The sequence below is a fragment of the Nycticebus coucang genome, chromosome 7 (assembly GCF_027406575.1).
Source record: "Nycticebus coucang isolate mNycCou1 chromosome 7, mNycCou1.pri, whole genome shotgun sequence".
In the NCBI taxonomy this organism is placed as follows: Eukaryota; Metazoa; Chordata; class Mammalia; order Primates; family Lorisidae; genus Nycticebus; species Nycticebus coucang.
In genome coordinates, this window is record NC_069786.1 from 136,507,388 (window position 1) to 136,532,826 (window position 25,439).

At 49.9% G+C, this 25,439-nt stretch overlaps 1 protein-coding gene and 1 pseudogene across 8 annotated transcripts in view; one reads left to right on the forward strand and one right to left on the reverse strand.

The window, feature by feature from the left end:
- The window catches only part of ANKMY1 (ankyrin repeat and MYND domain containing 1), an 84,982-nt gene extending 67,154 nt beyond the window's left edge, over window positions 1-17,828 (reverse strand). For 3 of the 8 annotated variants that reach the window (XM_053598336.1, XM_053598334.1, XM_053598335.1), the window contains exons 1-3: window positions 17,143-17,476; window positions 14,427-14,616; window positions 11,048-11,191 (exon numbers count right to left, since the gene is read on the reverse strand). In XM_053598336.1, the coding sequence (XP_053454311.1) occupies window positions 11,048-11,191; window positions 14,427-14,606 (324 nt within the window). In that variant the 5' untranslated portion in view covers window positions 14,607-14,616; window positions 17,143-17,476. Of the gene's footprint in view, window positions 1-11,047; window positions 11,192-14,426; window positions 14,617-17,142; window positions 17,477-17,682 lie in introns of those variants that run through there. The other 5 variants (XM_053598337.1, XM_053598341.1, XM_053598340.1 and 2 more) reach the window with 5 other exon arrangements.
- A 2,639-nt stretch (window positions 17,829-20,467) lies between these two features.
- LOC128589796 (protein PBDC1-like) lies at window positions 20,468-21,408 on the forward strand (annotated as a pseudogene).
- Window positions 21,409-25,439: the final 4,031 nt, after the last annotated feature.

The window sequence follows — 25,439 nt, forward strand, 5'->3', positions numbered from 1 at the left end:
AATTTTTTTTGAAACACATCTAAGGTCCTCTTATGACACATGAGTGACCACCTGTGGCACATCAGTTGAAAAATCACTGCCCAAGACAACAACCATCAACATTGCCCAGAACCACACAGCTGATGGTTGCTGCACTGGGTGGGATGTGGCTGTGCCCACTGCCCACTCGTCATGCCCACATCACAGAGGGAAAGATGACCAGTCACGCGTGCCATGTGACTTCCTGCAGAGACGAAGGTGAAAGTGGAGAAATGACAGTCTCTTCCAGGAATGGAGCTGGAGCAGGTGGACACCCACCAGCAAAGGCAGGGAGAGGAGGAGCGCTGACCCTCGCTTTACACAAGCACAAAAATTAACTCAAACTGATCACAGACCTGAAAGTAGGGGCTAAGACTATACACTTAGAAGAGATCGCAGACCTAAAGGGAAGGGCTAAGACTGTACCACTTAGAAGAGAACACAGATGAAAATCTCAGCAACCTAAGACACTAAGGGGCAGAGATGTCTCAAACAGGACACAAAAAAGCAAGAACTGTGAATGGAAAGTTGGACTTCCTCACAACGTTTAAAAACCTGCTTTCCAAACAATGTTCTTTTTTTTTTTTTTTGGTTTTTGGCTGGGGCTAGGTTTGAACCCACCACCTCTGGCATATGGGACTGGCGCCCTACTCCTTGAGCCACAGGCGCCGCCCCTCCAAAGAACGTTCTTAAGGAAATGAAAAGGCAAGCCACTACTGGGAGAAAATAAAATGTTTGTGTCCAGAACATATATAAAGAACCCTGTAACCCAATAAGAACACAAATAACCCAGTCAAAAACAAGCAAAACAGATCAACAAACACTTCACCACAGAAAACATACAGATGGCAAATACGCACATGAAAAACATGCTCAATACCATTAGTCATTACCGTACTGGAAATTCAAACCATAATGACACATCACACTCGGCCCATTAGAACGGCTGAAATAAAACTATCATATAGTGAGGATTAAAATGCAAATTGGCACAGCCACTTTGGAGAACAGTTTGCTAGTTTCTTATAAAACGTACCATACACTTACCATTATGGCCAAAAATCCCACTCTTAGGTATTTATCCAAGTTATGAACCCAAAATAAACACATGTGTCTAAATGAAGACTTATAATCAGCTGTTCTGGGCAGCTTGACTTCCAAAACTTGAAAGAACTTAAGTGTGTGTCTACTGATGAATCAGTAAAAAATTTTGTGTTATATCTACACAGTAGATTATTATTCCATAATAAAAAAAAAAAACTACTGCAATATGTACAAATCTCAAAAGAAACATGCCCTAAGCAAAAGAAATCAAACACAAAGCACGGCATACAGCATCAGTCTGTTTATATAAAATTACAGCAAAGAGGGCGGCACCAGGCTCAGTGGGTAGGGCGCTGGCCCCATATACCAAGGGTGGCGGGTTCGAACCCAGCCCCGGCCAAACTGCAATGAAAAAATAGCCGGGCATTGTGGCGGGCGCCTGTAGCCCCAGCTGCTCAGGAGGCTGAGGCAAGAGAATCGCCTAAGCCCAGGAGTTGGAGGTTGCTGTGAGCTGAGACCCCACGGCACTCTACCGAGGGTAACAAAGTGAGACTCTGTCTCTACAAAAAAAAAAAAAAAAAAATTACAGCAAAGAAGAAACTACAATGACAAAAAGCATATTAGTGGTTATTAGGGCAGAAGGGCAGAGGGTGGACTACACCAGGCAGGAAGGGATGCTGGGGGGGGGACAAATACACTCTAAATCATGATCAAGGTGGGGGTGACACGGCTATATACCTTTGTCCAAAACTTGCGGCAGTGTTCCCTTAAAATCAGTGAATTGTAGTGCATTCAAACTATTTGTGTGTGTGTGTGTTTTTGGCCGGGGCTGGGTTTGAACCCGCCAGCTCCAGCATGTGGGACCAGTGCCCTACTCCTTGAGCCACAGGTGCTGCCCTCAAACTATATCTTGATAAAACTAACTCACTAGGGAGAATAAAATACTCAGGATAAAGAAAGGAAGAAAAAGAAATGAAAAGGATAAGACAGGGAGGGTGCTATGAGTGGGACTAACACACCTGCAGTGGGGTCCCCGGGAATGAGTGCGTCTAACAACCTACAGTGGGGTCCCCGGAAATGAGTGGGTCTAACACACCTGCAGTGGGGTCCCCAGGAATGAGTGGGTCTAACACACCTGCAGCGGGGTCCCTGGAAATGAGTGGGTCTAACACACCTGCAGCGGGGTCCCTGGAAATGAGTGGGTCTAACACACCTGCAGCGGGGTCCCCAGGAATGAGTGGGTCTAACACACCTGCAGCGGGGTCCCCAGGATTGAGTGGGTCTAACACACCTGCAGCGGGGTCCCCAGGATTGAGTGGGTCTAACACACCTGCAGCAGGGTCCCCGGAAATGAGTGGGTCTAACACACCTGCAGCGGGGTCCCTGGAAATGAGTGGGTCTAACACACCTGCAGCGGGGTCCCCAGGAATGAGTGGGTCTAACACACCTGCAGCGGGGTCCCCGGGAATGAGTGGGTCTAACACACCTGCAGCAGGGTCCCCGGAAATGAGTGGGTCTAACACACCTGCAGCGGGGTCCCCGGGAAGGAGTGGGTCTAACACACCTGCAGCGGGGTCCCCGGAAATGGGTGGGTCTAACACACCTGCAGCGGGGTCCCCGGGAATGAGTGGGTCTAACACACCTGCAGCGGGGTCCCCAGGAATGAGTGGGTCTAACACACCTGCAGCAGGGTCCCCGGAAATGAGTGGGTCTAACACACCTGCAGCGGGGTCCCCAGGAATGAGTGGGCCTAACATACCTGCAGCGGGGTCCCCGGAAATGAGTGGGTCTAACACACCTGCAGCGGGGTCCCTGGGAATGAGTGGGTCTAACACACCTGCAGCGGGGTCCCCGGAAATGAGTGGGTCTAACACACCTGCAGCGGGGTCCCCAGGAATGAGTGGGCCTAACACACCTGCAGCGGGGTCCCCGGAAAAGAGAAGAGAGACAGTGAGGCAGAGGCAGTCTGTGATGAAATAAGAGTTGAGAATTTTCCATATCTACAACTAGACATGTCATAGTGAAACTACAGAAAACCAAAGAGAAAGACAAAAATATAAATAAATAAGACAAAGAAGAGACAGAAGATGTTCAGAAGAGCCAGTAGTTAGACCAACAGTGGACTTCTCAGCAGCAAAAAATGGAAGCTGAAAATAAGCCAGTGGTATCTTCACGGGGCTCAGGGAAAACAACTGTCAATCTAGAATTCTTAATTCTTTAACAATTAAGGTGGAAGAAACTAATTCTCAAACAAGCAAAATCTGACAGTATATTATCTTCAGATATGCATTAAAATTCTTCAGGGAGAAAGAAAGTTCAAAGTTGGGCAACGCCTGTGGCTCAAAGGAGTAGGGCACAGGCCCCATATGCGAGAGGTGGTGGGTTCAACCCTAGCTCTGGCCAAAAACTGCAAAAAAAAAAAATAAAGTTGAAAGTTGATGAAGGAGCACAAATACAAAAAGAATAAGAGAAGAGAAGGTGATAATACCTGAGTGAATCTGAAACATTCACTGTATAAAACAGTATAACTTCTTACCTAGATGTGGATAGACATCAATGCAGACATTGATGTATAGATACCCATGGCAGGTGGATAGATGGATGAACAGACAGAGGGAAAGCCACTGTAGTATAGATACCCATGGCAGGTGGATAGATGGATGAACAGACAGAGAGGAAGCCACTGGATTGAGGTGCAATTGACAAGTAAAAAGTTGTACATATTTATAGCATACACTTGGTAAGTTCAGGAATAAGTTCGCAGCCATCAAAGCCACGGAAATATCTATCACCTCCCAAAGTTTTGTCCAATCCTCTGTATGTTTTTAATAGGTCTCGATAATGGAATGAAATTCAAAAGGGAGTAAGTGGGGTTAAAATAGTTTAAGATTTTACTTGCAATTGACAAGTAAAAAGTTGTACATATTTATAGCATACACTTGGTAAGTTCAGGAATAAGTTTGCAGCCATCACCACCATCAAAGCCACAGAAATATCTGTCACCTCCCTACATTTTGTTTAATCATCTGTATGTTTTTAATAGGTCTCTACAATGGAATAAAATTCAAAAGGGAGTAAGTGGGGTTAAAATAGTATAAGATTCTTGTATCTTCCTGGAGGAAATTAAAGGCATCGATAAATAACAGAATAAGTAAGTCAAGAATTCATGCTGTGATTTTTAGGGTAGTGCTAAGAGAGCAGAAAAAAATTGTACAAGTTTGAAACTGGTAATTTAAAAACAGATTGTCAATTCAGATGAAGATGAGAAAATAGGAAATATTGAATCAGTGGAATAAATAAAAAGTGCATAATAAGACAGTAGATCTAAACCCAAACATATGATTATTAACATTAAATGCTCTAAATCAGAGGTTTCCAAAGGAAAATCATGATCCAAACAGATAGTAGAGAATTTAAAATTTTCCATCAGCCACATTACAGAGAGTAAAAGGAAGCAGGTAAGAATTTTTAAATAATAATTTTATTTAATTCAATCTTGCCAAAATATGACAGCAGCATATGTTTAATATTAAAAATCATGGAGATATTTCATATTCTTTTTTCTTAATAACACTTCAGGTTCTGGTGTTTCACACAGCCCCATCTCAGTGGTCAGTGGCTGCACACGGCTAGGGCCCACCATCCTGGACATGCATTTCTAAATGTCCAGTGACAGCTGTTGAACTAGATTTAAATAAACACACAAATATACACCTTTTCAAAAAGACAGTGAAGAAATATCTGAAATATAATGTAACAGAAGTTAAAAGCAAAATTTTAGAGAAAGATACACCATAAGAAAAGTGTAATGTGGGTGGAGCCTGTGGCTCAAAGGAGTAGGGCACCAGCCCCATATGCCAGAGGTGGCGGGTTCAAACACAGCCGTGGCCAAAAAAATAAAAAGAAAAGTGTAGTGGACACCTCTTATCTGTGGCTTTGCTGTCCCTGGTTTCAGTTATCTGCAGTCAACCACAGTCTGAGAACGTAAAATGGAAAATTCAAAAAATAAACAATTCTTAAGTGCTAAATAGCACACCATTCTGAGCAGCATAATGAAGTCTCGAGCCATCCCACTGTGTCCCACCCAGGATGTGAACTATCCCTTGGTCCAGCACATCCACACAGCACACTAACCACCCATTAGTCACTTCAGAGCCATTCAATAAGGAGGTTGAAAGAACGCGGTTTATATAGATCTTGGCACCATCCATGGTTTCAGGCATCAACTGTGGTCTTAAAATGTTCCTGGCAAATACGAGGAGACTACTGTAACTCCCCAAAAGGTAACAGAGTCTTATTATTCTTTAAAAATTAGACTTTGGATCATGAAGCATTATAAGATAATTTTTTAAAAGCGGGGATCAATTCATAATAGTAAAAGGTTCAACCTACCAGGAAAATGTAACAATCTAAAACTTCAGTTATCTATTAACAGGGTCTAATAACATACAAAGCAAAACTTTACAGAATTATAAAGAATAATAAATCCACAATCATAGTGGGAGATTTTAACACACCTCTCTCAGTCATTGACAGAATGAGCAGACAAAAAGAAACATACAAAGTTTATATAGAACTTAGAACAACACAAACAGCAAAGCCTCAGAGGCACGTATAAATCACGGCACTCACCAGCTGTGGAGACGCACTCTTCTCACAAGTACATAAACATTTAAAAATTGTCCACAGTCTGGAACATAAAGCAAGTCTCAGAGAACTGAAGTTATACAAAGCACATGGTATGCAGGAAATCCATAATAAAAACGTTATCCAGAGCCTGAACTCTGAACACTCAGCGATATGCTTATTAGATAAAGTACAAGTCAAGAAGAAATCGCAATAGAAATGCGAATATATTTTGAACTGAATGAAAATGGAAATGGTCACTGTCCAGCCATTAGGCAGAGACGGGGTTTTAGATCCAACAAGCTTCATTTGTCAGAAAACCAGCGATTCTGGAGAACAGCAAGAGCAGCCTCTCAATTCTCTCCTGCCTCAGTCACAATTCTAATAACTTTTATAATGAAATAGAAACCAACCTAGAAAATTTAACTTTACCTGATAGGAAGAAACATCAAAGTAGTCTCCACTCTCACAATGCAAAATGTTTAAACAACAGAAAGGTGATCTTCATTTTAACAAAATATCTAAGGGAATCATCAGAGAAAACATTGTATCGTCAAAGTAACTTTTACTCTACCGATGTCACAACACCTCCTGTCTGTGTGTGACTGCCCCCACAACCCACGGGTGTCCCCAAGGCTTGGTGGTGATGAGACAAGGAAAGAAATAAAGACAAGACAGATGTAAAAAGGGTAGGCCCAGGGGGCCATCACCACTTAATGCAAGGAGAAGTGAAGGCGGTATGTTCTGGGTCGACTCGGTATTTTTTACCTACATTATCCTCAAATTAGCAAATGAACAGTCGTGAAGAAGATGAGGACAGCACTGTGCCTCATCTTTCTCCTGGACTCAACAATTTCAGCTAAGCTACTGTTGAACTCACTTTAGTAACTACTTTACTCCACCCTCAGCTGTTTATAAACTAAGGAACTGGGATGCAGTTAATGGAAAAAAGACCAGAACTTAGAAGCAGGATGGGAGAGCAGACAGCAGGTTTGCCCACGCACACAGTTTCCACAGGAGGCAATTAAGTCTCTGGGTCCCTGTGGGCAGACAGGCTGAAAGAAGCTGTTCCTCTTTTCTCAACCCCAAGAGATTGTTTCTCTTTCATCTAGAGCCTGAAGCGCATGCTGGTCCCAGCACATCTCGCAAGGGCTCATTGTCCCCAGAGACCTCTGTACAGGCTCTCTGCAGAGTGGGGGGGAGAGTGGTCAGGTCTAAGCAAGACATTTCTTGTCCTTTCATCCCAAGGCCTGTGCTGTTGCTGTTCAGCAGACTTTGGGGGCTCCCGATACACACTGTGGTGTCCCTGAATACCCTCTTCAGTATGCACATCTCCTAGCTCTCCTTTATCCTATTTCTCATAATCCACATCTCCTGATTCATAAAAATCCAATTTATGGAAGTACTTCAAAAGGGTACCCTCTTCTCCTCAACTCCCTCGGCCTTGTTCTTCCACATTTCCACTCACACCTCCTCAGAGTCTCCTGAGACTAACATCCTCATAATCTTGGTGAAACCTTAACTAGATAATCACAGGGATGTGGAAAGAATGTGAGCCAAGCAGACGAGGTCGGCTGTCCTCCTTCAGCTCAGCTTCGTACTCTCATCCTGCAGACTGCTTTTTTGGCTTCAATGATATGATGTAACCAAAATTATGGAATACAGAACCATGCTTTAAATATGTACGTAAGATAAAAAGAAAAGCAGACTATCATACCAGGTGTGGTGGCGCACATGTGTAATCCTAGCACCTTGGAAGCAGAGGCAGGAGGAGTCTGAGGTTGCTGTGAAGTAGGCCGAGGCCATGGTACTCTAACCTGGGCCATACAGCGAGACTCTATCTCAATTTAAAAAAAAAAGGAAAAAAAAAGATAAGACCCTTAGGGACATGAAAAGGTGCCCTAGATCACCTTCAGCTGGGGGATGTCCCTGTGGACCGCAGGGAAACACCACTAGACTATCAGGACAGCTGAAATGAAGGCAGCTCCGTCACCCCTGGGCATGGCTGCAGGGACCTGGCTGACGCCTCCTGCACAGGTATCTCTGGCCTGATGAATTTCGGTCACCTGGTCCCTCGCGGTGCTCTGAGCACTGTGGTGTGTGAGGGTCACGGCTGCTTGGCAGCCTCATAAGTACTTGTTTTTTTCTTTTCTCCCCTATTGTTTCCAGATCATAAAACTGATGATAAATATTTTTGATAAAGTTTTTTAACTAAAAGCAGCTTTTGGTTAAATTATAAATTACACTAAAATGCTACCACCGGTGCACAGCGTGAGAGTGCCCCTCACCATCATCCCTGTGCTCCTGGAATTCGTGACACCAAGAACAAGGCACAGAACAGCAGTGAGACTGAATTATTATTTTTCAACGAAATTCCTTTACTCTCTTAATAACTAACGCCTTATAATGGCTGCTAATTGGAGCCCCCCGTCAGGGCAGCTTGAATCTGTGTCCCTGGCTGCAGTCCTCAACTTTGACCCCAGAAAAACCCTCTACTTATATTGATTTGGCCTCAGTCTCTTCATTTAGGTTGACACCAGCCACTTGAGGAAGTGGATTCATTCACCCTGTGGGGTGACCCCACAGGGACCCCACAGTCCTGCCCCGCGCACTCTCGGGGGAAGGAGAGCCGTTGGTGAGCACCCTCAGCATTCACGGGAATGCTTAGAAGCAGACTTAGCGCCTGTGTTTGCAGCAGCTTTATTCATAATCACCAAAACCTGGACACGGCCCCAACACCTTTCAGCTAGGGAGTGGACAAACGGTGGCAGCCCCATAAAATTGGAAATCACTCAGCAATACAAGGGCCCCCATCAAAGAGGCCTCAAGGTGGAGGGGAACAAAAAGCGAAGCAGCCTCTCTTAGGGGCAAAACCACAGGACGAACAGGTTAGCCACAGGCTGGGGGTGGAAGGAGAGGCGTGTGACCAGAGGCACTGAGGCCAGAGAAGCAGCCTGCAGCACGGAGTCTGGGAAGCTGAGCGCAGCAGTCTCTGACCTCATCTGCTAAGCCCTCCCCATAAGCCTTCCCTGATTATCTAGTTAGGCTTTCTCCTTGACTGTAAAGACATTGTCTCAAGAGACTCAAAGAAGAGTCACACATAGACAATGGACCTTGTGATACTGGTAAAGGTTACTTTGATGATATGATGTTTTCTCTGCTGATTTTCTTAGACGTTTTGTTAAAACACCTAAGATGTTTGAAAATCACCTCTCCGAGTTTAAACACTTTTCATTGTTAAAATGGAGACAACTTTGATGTTACTTCCTATTAGATAAAGTTAAAATTTTCTAGGTTGGTTCCCTTGTATTTCATTATAAAAGGTATTAGAATTGTGACTGAGGCAGGAGAGAATTGAGAGGCTACTCTCGCTGTTCTCTGTTGGATCTAAAACCCCGTCTCTGTCTATTGGCTGGACAGTGACAGGTGGCCAGACCCACTTTGGTAACAGCAAGGGCAATATTTGGGGGTAAAAGACTATTCCATATCTTGACTGCAGTAGCAGTTACACAATTCTAGCCTTGTCAAAACTTTCAGGACTGTGTATCAAAATGGGTGACTCTTACTGTAAATTATACTGTAACAAAATAAAAGGGGAGGGGAGGTCTGTGTTTGTGGAGCCCCCAAAGCTGAACTACTGGCCCTGTGAAGAGAGGCCAGCATGCCATGGGCCCCTCCTTTCTTAGAGGTACATACCCAGCCCAGGGCAACTAAAACAACAATTACAACTGCAACCAAAAAAAAACAATAGCCAGGCATTGTGGCTATTGTGGACCCACTGGACTCCAGCTCTCTCTGCGGATCCACTGGACTCCAGCTCTCTCTGAGACTCACTGGACTCCAGCTCCCTCTGCAGACTCACTGGACTCCAGCTCCCTCTGCAGACTCACTGGAATCCAGCTCACTCTGCGGACCCACTGGACTCCAGCTCTCTCTGCGGACCCACTGGACTCCAGCTCTCTCTGCGGACCCACTGGAACCCAGCTCTCTCTGCGGACCCACTGGAACCCAGCTCTCTCTGCGGACCCACTGGAACCCAGCTCTCTCTGCGGACCCACTGGAACCCAGCTCTCTCTGCGGACCCACTGGACTCTAGCTCTCTCTGCGGACCCACTAGAACGCAGCTCTCTCTGCGGACCCACTGGAACCCAGCACTCTCTGCGGACCCACTGGAACCCAGCTCTCTCTGCGGACACACTGGACTCCAGCTCTCTCTGCGGATCCACTGGACTCCAGCTCTCTCTGCGGACCCACTGGAACCCAGCTCTCTCTGCGGACCCACTGGAACCCAGCTCTCTCTGCGGACCCACTGGAACCCAGCTCTCTCTGCGGACCCACTGGAACCCAGCTCTCTCTGCGGACCCACTGGAACCCAGCTCTCTCTGCGGACCACTGGAACCCAGCTCTCTCTGTGGACCCACTGGAACTCAGCTCTCTCTGCGGACCCACTGGACTCCAGCTCTCTCTGCGGACCCACTGGACTCCAGCTCTCTCTGCGGACTCACTGGAACCCAGCTCTCTCTGCGGACCCACTGGACTCCAGCTCCCTCTGCGGACACACTGGAACCCAGCTCTCTCTGCGGACCCACTGGAACCCAGCTCCCTCTGCGGACCCACTGGACTCCAGCTCCCTCTGCGGACACACTGGAACCCAGCTCCCTCTGCGGACCCACTGGACTCCAGCTCTCTCTGCGGACTCACTGGAACCCAGCTCTCTCTGCGGACCCACTGGACTCCAGCTCCCTCTGCGGACACACTGGAACCCAGCTCTCTCTGCGGACCCACTGGCATCCCCACTTTGTGCTGCCTTTTCACAAACCACTGAGGAGCCAACAGACCAGAAGGAAATGCAAGTTCCTCTCTCTTTCAAGATTTGTTCCTATAACTTCAAGTGGTTCCTGAAAAGCTCCCTCAAGGGAAAAATGGGGGTGTGAACTTCAGGCCTGAGGATCAGAAACACCTGGGAAATGTCTGTCTTCAACCTGGGGGGGGTTACAGGTGACACTCACACCCACAATACCCTGTAGACCTGGCTGCAATTACCTTTTTCCTTCTGTCCCCGTTCAATTCAGATGGCCGCAGGACCTGAGGGCGGCTTCCTTCTTTCTTTCTTTAGGATGCCTGTCTCTCTCTTCCCCACTCCCTTTCTTCTCCCCTCCCTCTCTAAGATGAACTAAGTCTATACTTTTATACCCTAATCTCGGTCTGGAGAAATTTTTTTCTTATCCCACACAGAGCACCTAATGTTACTGGTACTATTATGATCATTAAAAATAAGAAAGCTACTTTTCAATTAAACAAGTAAACTACCCCAGAACCTAAATACCTTTGTCCAGTGGCCTGAACACGCAGCCCTCACCTGGAAGAGGCTCGTCTTTGTGTACATGGTGCCGTAGCCTTCTCGGAGGCTGAGGTAAAACATGCCTGTGAAACTGGAGCCATCTGGCCATGTGTAGGTGCCAAAGCCGTGGCGGTGGTCCCGGTAAAACTGCCCGCAGTATGACTGTGAGACAGAGAGGTCAGTGTCCCCTGGGGTCTGAGAAACAGCTCTCATTCATCCCAGAGCCCAGTGGAGCCCTCTGAGCCCCACATTGGGCAGCAGGCAGTGACTGGAGGCTGTTAGGGCAGTGTTGGACCTCACAGGGTGTGCAGCCACTTACACCACCCAGACGGGGTCCCAGGCAGTTGGCCCCATAGCCACACTCTCTCCCTGCCTTCTGCCTGGGGGACTTACCCCGTCAGTGCCCACCTGGAGTTTGGGAAGGGCCTGTCCCCACTCCTTGTCAGGGCCCCAGGCAGGGTGACTCTGGGGGGAGGGTAAGCTGTGGCCCTGGCTGAGAATGAGCAGGACGTTGAATGGAACCCTCCAGTACTGAGACATGTGGGATGCTGGCCTTTTTCCAGCCCCATAAACTTAGGGATGAGTATGTCAGAGCCTGCCCTCTACTGAGGCCACAGATGGGAAAAATGGGATTCCTGACCAGGCTTTCTGGCCACTATACATCACCTCTCCCCCACCCCTAGAAGCAGGCCAGTCAGGAGCACCTGGGTAGCTGTCTCAGACAGAATCCCCCATGTGGAGGTGATGGAGATGTCTTCACGTCCCTGCAGAAAGGCATCCCCATGTGACCCCAGCCCCTAGCACACAACCAGGCCTGGCCAAGGGGGGGGGACCCTACCCACAGCCCCAGCCTTGATTCAGGTTTGGCCATGTTGCCCATCCCCCAGCCAGAACAGCATCCTCCTGGGGCCTTTCTCCCTTCCAGGAGTGTGTGACAGGGCCCCCAGGAACTGGCCTGATGATGGAAGGTCAGTCTTAGCCTCCCCACCCACCATGAGGAGCTGAAAAGAGGAAGGGCCTGCTGGGTTATTGGAACACCTCAATCCAGCCAAGCCTGGGGCCAATATCACCTCAGACTTTCAGTCTGGAGAGCCAGCAAAGCCCTTCTCTGTCTCAGCTGCACTGAATTCGGACTCTGTTCAGCACCACTTCTCAGAGGCTCGGCCAGCAAGGACGAGGCGAGGGGAAAGGTGATCAGGCTGGGGGAACACCTTGTGCCAACCTTGCTTTTTTCTCTTTTCTGAGTCAGGGTCTCCAACCTCTGTCACTCAGGCTTCAGTGCAGTGGCATCATCACAGTTCACAACAACCTCAAACTCCTAGGCTCAAGTGATCCTCCTGCCTCAGCCTCCTGAGCAGCTGGGACTACAGGTGCCCATCACAACGCCCAGATAGTTTTTCTAATTTTAGTAGAGACAGGGTCTGGCTCTTGCTTAGGCTGATCTCAAACTCCTGGTCTCAAACAATCCTCCTGCCTCAGCCTCTCACAGTCAGCATTCATTTAAATGTATGCTGCTGCAGCTTATCAGAGTCTCCCCAAGTAGGAACAGCCTTAAGTTGCAAATTGCGATAGGGCATAACAGAGGAGCAGTTAGCGCCCATGTGTGAGAGATCTGTGCGCCACTCACAGGGCATGGAGCCATCCCTCTCTGCCCTCCGTCCAGACCGTGAGGCTCCTCTGACCAGGTGGGACTAACATGGCCTCGCCCTATGCTTCCAACAGATGAGCGAGCCCCGGGCCATGGTCTGTAAGGGGCACCCTCTTGTCCTTCTAGCTTTCTCTGATTCACAAGCCACAAGCCTCCACAGCTGGGCAAGCATCTGCCCGTGGACCCAGAAGTCCCTGCCCTGAGGAGACAATGGGGGTGGGAGGACTCTAGACCCCACGCCATGAAGGAGGCTCTCCAGCCTTGACGTGGACGGGGAGAAAGCAGCTGAGAACTGAAGAGACACTCATAGGAAGGACAAACGCTCACAGGACCCACGGCTGTCCTGGCAATCTGTGTTTAGGACAGAGCTCAGCACTTTCCAGGTTCCTGCTCTCCTGGGCTTAGTTCTGGTCCCACAAGACCTGGGGTCTCCCCTGACTTAGGACAGCATTCCTGCTGTGCTGGGAACATGTTGACAGTTGGGTGCAGGGCTGGGGTACCTGGAAGCCCCTCCTCACTGCAGCTGCCCAGTGCCTGGTGCTGGAGAACTCCTGTCCCTCATCCTGCCCATACACTCCCCCACTCCCCAGGCTCCATCCTGAGGCCCGGCCCCCCTCCAGGCAAGCACACCCTCATGACCCCACCACCCCCCGTACACTGATGACACCCAGCATGCCTCCCCGTCCCAGAAGCTCCTGAGCTGGCGTCACTCATCCACTGCCCTGTACCTGCTGAAGAAAACATTCTAATGGGGTGTCTGCCTGACTCACAACAACACCTACATCCTGAAAATGCCCTCACCAAAAAGAGCAGATGACCATGTGTGTCTGCCACGTCCCTGCCCCAGGCCAGAGCTGCCCAAATGGGGGCGTGACCAAAGCAGGGCCAACACATACTTGAGGGACTTCAGAATCAGGGCTGAGAAATTCCAGTTCCATCTACTGTGTCTTGACCACGGGGAGTAGGTGATGAGGGAGGACAGGCCAGGGGTCTCTAGCCTTGGGCACCAGAGGCACAGAAGCCAGGTTTCCAGAAGCAGAGCACAGTGTGCGGAGGAATGGAGAGAGGAGCCCTGAAAGGGTCCCTCTGGACCTGTACTCCATAATAGCCCCAAACAGCACACAATGTTCAGGGCACAGGGTGAAGGGATGGGGCACATCGCTGGGAAATCTTTAAAGTGAGCACCCCATGGGGGAAAGGATCACAGCCCTCCCACAAGCACACACCCCAGTTTGCTAAGCACTAGGCTGCCCCACCCAGCCAGGGACAGCCAGAGCAGAGAGGGCTTTGGCTGCAGCCCCAGCGAGTGTCCACTGATCTTCTGGACAAGTCCCAGCATGGGATGCAAGGGCATGTTCTCATTTTACCTTTAAGAATGTCCTTTACCCTACTTCTGAATCTTAAACACAAGGCAATTTCACCAATGTAAATATGCAAGTTGCTACCATAATCCACAATTTTAAAACATTTGCCCCAGATAAGAATTTATCTTCTTAAGTCACAGTTTTCCAAACCTCATCCTTACAGACTTCAGGGAAAGCCACGGGTGTGACATCTGGAAGGATGTTTTTCCCTGGACATTCCAAAGTGGAAGGACGTTAGCCTAGTATCCCTCCTGCTCAATGAACCTGCTGAAGGATGTCCCCAGAGTGACATCCCTCTCTGAGGAGGACAGAGGCCAGGCACCACTGGCTGTGCCCAGCCTGAGCCCTGGGGAAGGAGGAGGAGGACATGGCGGAAGCCAGTTACCTCGCCCGTGGGCCAAGAGAATTCGCCATATCCGAGCTTCATGTCCATCCCAAACTCCCCTCGGTAGACACAGCCATCCTGCCACTCCTGCACTCCCTGGACAAGCTGTACATAGGCCCCCTTCAGGTCCTGCTCCCTCAGGGGGCCCTCAGACTCCTCCTCTTCCTCCTCAGGGGCCATTGAGGGGATCCTAGATGGTCAGAGCAGAGGGAGAAAAGAGCAAGACAGCTGAAGCATCTTCAGAGTGACCAGTACTGTCTCTTCATCCTTACAGCCCTGAGGCAGGTGCGATGCCATCCCCATCCCACAGAAAAGGAAACTGAGGCCCAGAGGGTGCAGTTGTTGATACAATGTTGAGGCTTTTCTATTTCTCCACATAGGAAGTCACATAAGAAGTGAAGAGCTCAGTAACCAACAAGGGTAAATGACTGCTGGCCCTAGAGGTGGGACCAGTGAGCCCTCTCCTGCCCCGGGCCTGCTGGCTCCCAGTGGTCCTTTGCCCCACTCCAGCTATCTGCTGAGCACAGGTTCCCATGGCAGGGTCCTCTCACCAGAGCCAGCACTGCCAGCTGGGCAGGAAGCAGACACTCAACAGACATATATGGACCCAGCTCGAGAGACAGTGGCTGAGAGGACGCTGGACAGATGCAGGGTGGGGGTGTAAAGAGAACATGGGTGAGGACAGATTTGCCGTAACTGGTAAGTGGTCCCACCCTGCCCCCACTACACACACCCTCACCTCCCTCTCGTTGGCACGGGGCTCTGTCCACAGGCTGTCCTGCTATCAGGCTGGTGGCCTGGCTGCACAGCACATGGTCTGGGAACCTTTGATTCTGACCACTAGCCCTGAAATGCCAATCATGAGCCCCAAATGCTAAACAAAGCATCTGGCCAGCAAAGAAGGGATCCAGCTGCTGAGAACACAAACTCCATGTGTGTTCACCACCTAGTTACACCTACAAGGAAATAAACCAGGAAGGAGAAGAGAGCTGCCCAAACACAGTGACATCAGGGCTGCGGGCACAGGTATTGTCACCTGTTGCTATGGCTTGAATTGTGCCCTCCCCCCCCACATTCTGGTGTTGGAGTCCTAAATCCAAGGACCTCACACTGTGACTGTCTCCATGAACAGACACAGAGAGGAGGCAGCCACCTATAAGGCAAGGAGTGAGGCTTGGAACATGCCCTCTCACAGTCTCAGAAGAGCCCAGCCCCTCCAGAGCCTGGATCTTGGACTTCCAACCTCCAGAGTGACAGGATAACTTTGCTGTTTAAGCTGCCCAGCCCCCCTTTCCCATCCTCCACCCCCCCCCCCCCCGTCTCCATCTTTCCCTACCCCCTCCTGCCCCCGTCTATGTGGTATTTTGTTGCGGCAGCCTTGGCAAAGTCACCTTGTTACACAGGACAGGTATTACTTGTTTAATATGTACATATTATATATATATATGTCCATAAGTGGGAGGGGGATAACCTACAGTGGGAATAAAAGAAACAGAAATTTTATAGTAATTGTTTTCTGAAAATAATAAGTGGGAATGATTTTGAGGTTAAGTAAGAAAATAGTTACTATAACCAGTCAGCTGTAAGGCCCCTTATGGGGTCACTGGCAGTGGTCAACTGGCACAGTGCACAAGAGCCTGGCCCTCAGCCCCCCCTGCTCTCACTGTTTGGCCTAGACAGTCTCCTTACACCTTCATGACTCAGTTTCCTTATCTGTAAAATGGAGACTGTGTTAGTGTGTTTGGGCCACTATAGCAAGGCACCATACACTGGGTGTCTTAGCAGACATTCAGTCCTCAGCTATGAAGGATGGAGGTCCAAGGTCAAGGCACAAGCAGATTTACTTCCCGGTGAGGACGCTTCTCCTGGCTTCTGGACAGCTGCCTTTTTACTGTGTCCTCACAAGGCAGCGGCAGAAGAGGGAGCTCTCACTCTTCCTCTTCTTATAAGGGGCTCATCCTCGGACCTCATCTAATCATAACCACCTCCCAAATGCCCCACCTCCAAATGCTATCACACTGAAGACCAGGGGTTCAACATATGAATTTCGCAGGTACATGAACATCAAATCCATAACAGGGATGGATGTGCTAGGTTACAGGGCGGATTTCATGAGATGCAATAGTAAAGCATCCCCTGGGCAGCCCCTGGCCCAGAGTAGCCCTATTATCACTATAGCCCTATGTAAAGAAACTGTGTCAACTTGGAAAACCCCCATCTTGCAAGGTAAATGTTTCCTTACATGGACCAGGAAGTGAAAGGTCAGAACCACGGCAGCTCACAACCATAACCCTAGCACTTTGGGAGGCCAAGGCAGGAGGACTGTTTAAGGCCAGGAGTTCAAGACCAGTCTCTACAAAAAATTTAAAACTTAGCTGGGCATGGTAGTGCACACCTGTAGACCTAGCTAACCAGGAGAGTGAAGCAAGACGATCCCAGTAGACCCAGGAGTTTGAGGCTGCAGTAAACTATGATGATGCCACTGTGCTCCAGCCCTGGCAACAGAAAAAGACTGCTTCAAAAACAAACAAAAATTGTAGTATACTAGGAGGTGAAATCCTGCACACTAGAGTGTGCAGGCTGGCAGGAACATGTTCCATTTAGCCATCCTTGTCATTTTTCTTGGTGGTTGTTGATACAATGTTGAGGCTTTTCTATGTTTCCACAGACTAGTATTTTGGAGGTAAAACAAGGCTTAGCGATCTTTAATGCTTACCACAGAGATGCGTCTCAGCTAGCGCTGGGCCCAGCAGCTCTTGGAGAAGACCCCGTAGTTCCCCAGGGACCCAAGTCCAAAGCATCAGGGATCTCACTGGCCTTCCCCTGCAGCGGGTGTTCAAGGCCGTCAGCCTCTGAGACTTTAGACTCTAAGTGAAGGTCGGATGACCACCTTCCCTATCTTTGAACCTACCAGGAACACGCTGGGAGCCTGGGGACTCGCCCATGGACCAGGGAAACCAAGTCCTGTCCTCTAAGTTGCACCTGAGCTGGGCCGCCATGCCCCCGCCAGGGCACACACGCAAAACGTCCGCGCGGCTGGTCGTCCTCAAAGAGGCGGGGTAACCCCGCCAGCTCCCCAATGTTTCCAGTCCCTTCCGTGAGCCCCGCAGCTGGGTCAGGCTTGCGTCTGCCAAACGTCCCAGGGGCGCCACGGCTAGCGGAGTGCCCCCACCGGGCGCGGGAGACGGAGCCCCCCACAACCCGCATCCCAGTCCTCCGCTCTCTCCTCCGGAGGTCAGCAGGCCAGGCCCCCTACCTGGCCGTCCCTGCAGAGCTCCAGCATTCCCCAGACCCCAGCTCCCCGCACCCCTGCCGCAAGGCCACACCGAGGCTCGGAGAGCTCGCACTGTACAGCACCAAGATCGCACAGGACCGCTGCCCACGCTGCGGTGACCCGCTCGGGGGCCCACCCGGACCCTGCGCACCACCAGACAGTGTCCGGTTTCCCTGGAAACCCGCCCCGCCCCGGGCCCCGCCCGGCCCCGCCCGGCCCCCGCCAGTCCCTGACCTGGTCTTGCCCTAGGCCCCGCCCCAGGCTCCGCCAATCCCCGCCCCGATCCTGCCCCGCCCGGCCCCGCCCCCCTACATTCCGCCAATCCCCTCCCCGGCCCCGCCCGGCTCCTCCAAACCCCGCCCCGGCCCCGCCCCTGCCCGGCGCCTCTCCGAGTTCCGCCAATCCCCTCCCAGGCCCTGTTCCGGGAGCGCGCGCCACCGGCGGCCCCGCAGCCAGCCGGCAGTCCTCGGTCCAACTCTGCCTTCCAGAAACGACCTGGGCAGAGCTAAATGCGACCAACACTGCTGTGCAGAGGGCACGGGGAGCCCCTGTGACGCCCAAGGAAACTGAGGCCGCAGGGTTAACGGACTTGTTCTGCCACCTGGGACGCGGCTGGATCAAACTCCGCCTGACGTCAACCTCTGCCCGTCCGCGCAGCCAATCTGGACGGCGCAGGGGGAGCTCCCGGGCTGCTGGGGTGGGATGAGCGGCCCGCAGGGCCGAGAGTCACGGGGCGGACAGGGAGGGGAAGGGTCCCAAGGACTAGCAGAAGGCCCCGACACACCCGGCAACCGCACCGGGCCGAGAGGACGCACGAGGGTGGGAAGAGCTTCTGCGGTTAGTGCGGCGAAGCCTCCGGATAGGCAGGGGAGGCTCTCGGTGGCCTGCGTGGGTTTCTGCCCTGAGGACGCGCAGTGGCGGTCTGAAGAGCCAGGCCCAGGCCCTGTCCACGGGCTACCTTCGCCTGACTAAAGCCTAAGACAGCCGGGCATGGATTCTAGGTACTAGGGCCACCTCCTCCACACACCTACCTCCTCGCCTGTCTCCCAGTTCTCCAGGATAGCCACCTTGGTTCCTAGATCCCCTAGCTCATGACCTCTCAGACCTTCCCCTCAGGTCCCCTCTCTCTGCTGTTTCCTCCAAGCAAACGTATCTGGGAAGCTGAGCAGAGGCAAGCAGAAATATTCAAAACTCATTGTTAGAGAAAGAAAAAGTCCACTAAAGTTTCAAAACCTGTTACAGACCTGTGAGTTCATGCCACCTGTTGTGGTGGAAAGGTGTCTCCCTTTCCATAAGGTGAATCCTAAACTCCCCCCCCCACACACACACACCTGTGAATATGACCTTATTTTGGAAATGAAGTCTTTGCAGATGTGATCAAGAAGAGGTCACTCTGGATTAGGGTGGTCCCTAAACCCAGTGACCAGTGTCCTTATAAGGAGAGGGAGGCTTGAGACATAAACAGAGAAAAGAATATGTTTCTTTTGTTCTAAGTACCCATTTTGTGCTGCTTTATTACAGCAACTTTAGGAAGCAAATACCAAATATGAATTTAGAAAAAAATTATTTCTGGGCAGTGCCTGTAGCTCAGTGGGCGCCGGCCACATACACCCAGGCTATCGGGTTCAAACCAGGCCCGGGCCAGCTAAACAATGACAACTGCAACAATAACAACAACAAAAAAAAACATAGCCAGGCCTTGTGGCCGGCGCCTGTAGTCCCAGCTATTTGGGAGGCTGAGGCAAGAGAATCATTGAAGCCCAAGAGTTGGAGGTTGCTGTGAGCTGTGACGCCACACCACTCTACCCAGGGCCACAGCTTGAGGCTCTGTTTCAAAAAAAAAAAATTAATTTGTGGCAAATTTGGTAAGTTTGACAACTTAGTAAGAGAATTCTAAATACTAAAATGTGACCAAAACAGAAAAAATGTTTCTGGAAACATCTATAAACTGAAAAAAATTCAATAGGAAATGCAGAAATTTGAAATATTTGTGCTGACACATCTTAAAATTTAGGCAAAGTTTCCAAAGCCCATTTCCACAAATTAATACAAATACAGGCCAGGTGCAATGGCTCATGCATATAATCCTAGCACTCTGGGAGGCTGAAGCTGGAGGATTGCTTGAAGTTAGGAGTTTAAGACCAGCCTAAGCAAGAGCAAGACCCCATCTCTACTAAACGTAGAAAGATGCAGTGGTGCACACCTGTAGTCTCAGCTACTTGGGAAGCTGAGGCAAGAGGAGTCTTTGAGCCCAGGAATTTGAGGTTGCAATGAGCTATGATGATGCCACTGTACTCTAACCTGAGCAACAGAGCGCCCCCCCCAAAAGTTACTAAAATATATGTTCAAAAGGAATGTTTTCATAGTAATGTTGTATCCATTGAGAATATTTAAGAATATTTGTTGTAGGGTGGCACCTGTGGCTCAGTGAGTAGGGTACTGGCCCCATATACCAAGATTAGTGGGTTCAAACCCAGCCCTGGCCAAACTGCAACAAAAAAATAGCTGGGTGTTGTGGCAGGCACCTGTAGTCTCAGCTACTCCGGAGGCTGAGGCAAGAGAATCGCCTAAGCCCAAAAGCTGGAGGTTGCTGTGAGCTGTGACGCTACAGCACTCTACCGAGGGCAACAAAGTGACACTCTGTCAGAAAGAAAAAAAAGAGAGAGAGAGGGAGAGAGAGAGAGAGAGAGAGAGAGAGAGAGAGAGAGAGAGAGAGAAAGAAAGAAAGAAAGAAAGAAAGAAAGAAAGAAAGAAAGAAAGAAAGAAAGAAAGAAAGAAAGAAAGAAAGAAAGAGAAAGAAAGAAAGAAAATTTGTTTTAAAGGTTTTTGGTAAACTACAAAAGTTTTTGGTAAACTAGTAAACTTATTAAGTTCAGCAAATTAACAATTTAGGAAACTGATCTTTAGGATGACTAGCTTTCAGCAAATTAGCTGCTTGTGTCCAGAGTCATGGTGTTTCCAAGCCTAAAATGCTGGCTGGACCCACTGTTACTATTATAAAATCTAGAGAAATATTAGTGATGTGTCCCAAGAGAAGGAGAATGGCATTTTTATTAAAATTCAGTTGAAAGCTTTGGAAAGTCAACAAAGAAAATTCACTTAAAATTGCAGTCAAGTTAGATGTGAGACACCTGTAAAACTTATGGAAAAAGTAATTTGGGGGCTGCAACAATGGAGGCTGCCAGTGGAACTGACGAGCCGGTTTCCAGGGAGCTGGTGTCTGTGGAACATGCTCTTTTGCTCTCAGTTCTCATGCTGAAGTCTATTACAAGCTGATTGCGTCAGTTGACCCACAATTCCTGAAACTCACCAAAATTGATGACCAGATCTACTCTGAATTCCAAGAAATTTTTGAGAAACTCAGGATAGATATATTGGACCCAGAATAACTCCAATCAGAATCAGCTACAGAGAAATGGAGGCCATTCTGCTTGAAGTTCGATGGGAATCATAGAAGATTTCAGTTAGGGTACTTTGCTGCAACTAGACTGTTCTCAGGGCTACACTGCAGAAAACACTATCTTTGCCCCCAAGATACAATTTTTTGCCATTGAAATTGCTTGGAACGGGGAAGGCTGTAACAAAGCAGTTTACATCAGTGTTCAGGACAAAGAAGGAGAGAATAAAGCCAACAATGGAGGAGAGAAAGGAGCTGACAGTGGAGAAAAAGAGAAAGATACAATGATACTAACCAAAGTGGTGAGGTAGACAGCCAACAGCGCTCTAGAAGCTAGGACTCAGCTGAGCACAAGTACCATGGCGCTTTTTTGCACAAACTGCTTTGGTTGAATATACATTCTTATGCAATTAAAGGACTCCCAAAAGGATGTCTTTCTAGTCTGAGAACCAGGAGTTGCTCTGGTAATTTCCTTACTGGCTAAAGACTGCTAGTTGGGGTTTTAGTTGATTATTTCTTGGTGTGTTGTTTGTTGGCTCTCACCACTGGTCAAGTAAGAAATTTTGTAAATAAATTTATTTTGGTTCTTATCTACATCTGTGACTGACGTAAGGTATTTAAAGTCATTTGACACTTCAAATTATTTTCACATTTATAATTTCATCACCATGTCTTATATGAAATGATGTGTGCCAGTTTCTTAATTCTTCTCACTGTTTAGTGTAGTAAAATTCTCTCAACCTGTTAAAAAAAAAAAGAATTAATTTTTTTTGAGACAGAGCCTCAATCTGTCACCCCTGGGTAGAGTGCTGTGGCATCACAGCTCACAGCAACCTCCAACTCCTGGGTTTAAGCGATTCTCTTGCCTCAGCCTCCCAAGTAGCTGGGTAGGCGCCAGCCACAACGCCCACCTATTTTTTGGTTGTAGTTGCCCCTGTTGTTTGGTGGGCCTGGGCTGGATTTGACCCGCCAGCTCTGGTGTATGTGGCTGGTGCCTTAGCCGCTTAAGCCACAAAAGCCAAGCCAAAAAAGAGGTAATTTTTAAAATTCTAAAAGGATTCTTTCCAGAGATTGCTTCTCAAGCCCTTGCAAGTTCACACAAAGGAAAAAATGGACACTGGTAGGCCGAGATTGCACAGGGCACCAGGTGAGAGTGAAGATCCGTGGACTCCTGAACTAGCTGCAGAGCTAAGCAGCAAGCAGACATGCTATGTACTGAGCCACATCCAGTGTTTAAGGTAAGTGAGTAATTTTTTTTCTCTCTTGCTTTAAACAGCTTTGTAGATTGACTAACTGATGGGTGCTAACTTCAGCATGCTTCAGAATAACATGGGGAACCTGGGGACACACAGCTACCTAGGTGCTATCCCCAGAGCTTGCTGAATAAGCCAGGACTGGTAGACCTAAGACTCTCATTCCTAACAAGTTCCCAGATGTTGATGCCACTGGAGTGTGGGCCACACTCTGAGAACCAGTCAGACATTTCTCAGCATGACAGTGCCATCAGCTGTATGCTATCGATCAGAGGTTTTCAATGCCTTTTGCCCAGGATCTGCAGTAAGATCCTGTTTTATGCCATGACCAGCACAAACATAATTAAAAATGTTTCATGAAAAGCTCACCCACTACATGCATGCACCCCAATATTTTCATGTAGTTTACTTTTTTATACCATTTCACTAAAAAATAAAATGTAGTTCATGACCCACAGACTTGATTTCACAAGCCACAGAAGTTGTGAAAAGTGCCCTTTAGAAAGTATATTCTGGCCACACTGAGGGAAGCTGGGAGGCTCCCCTTGCAGAGACAGAGTGGCCCAAACTAATCGGGCAATGAGGTGGAGAGATGCTGGCAATGACTTCAGGTGGGAGGCTGAGGTGTCAGGTTGGAGGCTTTGGAAGAGAAATGCACCTCAAATATTTCCCAGTCATAAAAGGTGACTTGTTGGCTCATAAAACAGTCCAAAAGTAAGAGGAATGCCAGGCTTAGTGTGACTCCATGGCCCAGCAGTGGTGGCAGGAGGGACGCCAGGCTTAGTGTGACTCCACGGCCCAGCAGTGGCAGGAGGGACGCCAGGCTTAGTGTGACTCCACGGCCCAGCAGTAGTGGCAGGAGGGACGCCAGGCTTAGTGTGACTCCACGGCCCAGCGGTGGCAGGAGGGACGCCAGGCTTAGTGTGACTCCACGGCCCAGCAGCGGTGGCAGGAGGGATGCCAGGCTTAGTGTGACTCCACAGCCCAGCAGTGGCAGGAGGAATGCCAGGCTTAGTGTGACTCCACGGCCCAGCAGTGGTGGCAGGAGGGACGCCAGGCTTAGTGTGACTCCACGGCCCAGCAGTAGTGGCAGGAGGGACGCCAGGCTTAGTGTGACTCCACGGCCCAGCAGTGGTGGCAGGAGGGACGCCAGGCTTAGTGTGACTCCACGGCCCAGCAGTGGTGGCAGGAGGGACGCCAGGCTTAGTGTGACTCCACGGCCCAGCAGTGGTGGCAGGAGGGACGCCAGGCTTAGTGTGACTCCACGGCCCAGCAGTGGCAGGAGGGACGCCAGGCTTAGTGTGACTCCACGGCCCAGCAGTGGTGGCAGGAGGGATGCCAGGCTTAGTGTGACTCCACGGCCCAGCAGTAGTGGCAGGAGGGACGCCAGGCTTAGTGTGACTCCACGGCCCAGCAGTGGCAGGAGGAATGCCAGGCTTAGTGTGACTCCACGGCCCAGCAGTGGCAGGAGGGACTCCAGGCTTAGTGACTCCACGGCCCAGCAGTGGTGGCAGGAGGGACGCCAGGCTTAGTGTGACTCCACGGCCCAGCAGTGGCAGGAGGGACGCCAGGCTTAGTGTGACTCCACAGCCCAGCGGTGGCAAGAGGGACGCCAGGCTTAGTGTGATTCCACGGCCCAGCAGTAGTGACAGGAGGGACGCCAGGCTTAGTGTGACTCCACGGCCCAGCAGTGGTGGCAGGAGGGACACCAGGCTTAGTGTGACTCCACGGCCCAGCAGTGGCAGGAGGGACTCCAGGCTTAGTGACTCCACGGCCCAGCAGTGGTGGCAGGAGGGACGCCAGGCTTAGTGTGACTCCACGGCCCAGCAGTGGCAGGAGGGACGCCAGGCTTAGTGTGACTCCACAGCCCAGCGGTGGCAAGAGGGACGCCAGGCTTAGTGTGATTCCACGGCCCAGCAGTAGTGACAGGAGGGACGCCAGGCTTAGTGTGACTCCACGGCCCAGCAGTGGCAGGAGGGACGCCAGGCTTAGTGTGACTCCACGGCCCAGCAGTGGTGGCAGGAGGGACGCCAGGCTTAGTGTGACTCCACAGCCCAGCGGTGGCAGGAGGGACTCCAGGCTTAGTGACTCCACGGCCCAGCAGTGGTGGCAGGAGGGACGCCAGGCTTAGTGTGACTCCACAGCCCAGCAGTGGCAGGAGGGATGCCAGGCTTAGTGTGACTCCACAGCCCAGCAGTGGCAGGAGGAATGCCAGGCTTAGTGTGACTCCACGGCCCAGCAGTGGTGGCAGGAGGGACGCCAGGCTTAGTGTGATTCCACGGCCCAGCAGTGGTGGCAGGAGGGACGCCAGGCTTAGTGTGACTCCATGGCCCAGCAGTGGTGGCAAGAGGGACACCAGGGTTAGTGTGACTCCACGGCCCGGCAGGGGCATCAGGACTTAGTCTCTCCTATCCCCTCTGCTTTCACCCAGCCTGGCTTCCCCTTAGGCCTCTGAAGGAACAGAGTCCTGACACCATGAGGACACTGGCTTCCAATTAGGATCCACTCCTACAACCCAGGACATGGAATCCCCAACTAACTGGGTAACTGGCTCCTCGAAAAAATTCCAATCACGCCTACTTTTTTTTTTAAAACCCTCATTATTTGACCTCTTGAGTTGTTTCCCAGAAATGGTGAATTTTCTACTAGACAAAGGAGCTGAGATTCTGAAGGCCCCTGGACAGACTTCCTGTGGCCAAGCCTGCTATCCCCCACCTGTCCCCAAAGCACTTAGCCCCTTGTTAGTTACACCATTACCTGCCCCAAGGCATGTGCTCCCCACCCCTTTAAAAGCTTATGATCTCCCACAGTAAGGAGATGGATTTAAGGCAGCTTCTCCTGTTCTCCTCACAAAATATCTTTTGTATTTAAAAATTCCTTCTTCCATGGCAATCCTCATGGTCTCAGTAATTAGATCTTTGTGTGACCAACAATTGCACCTAGCTTGAAATCTCATTGTAGTTGCAATAATAGTTAAAAGGCTCCCATGAACTCTGGGGAAAAAGGGAATTCCATTCTCTTTCCATCCCAGGAAAGTTGGAGTACTTCCTTAGGGAAATAGAGGAAAAGGGACATGGATGCTGGGAAGG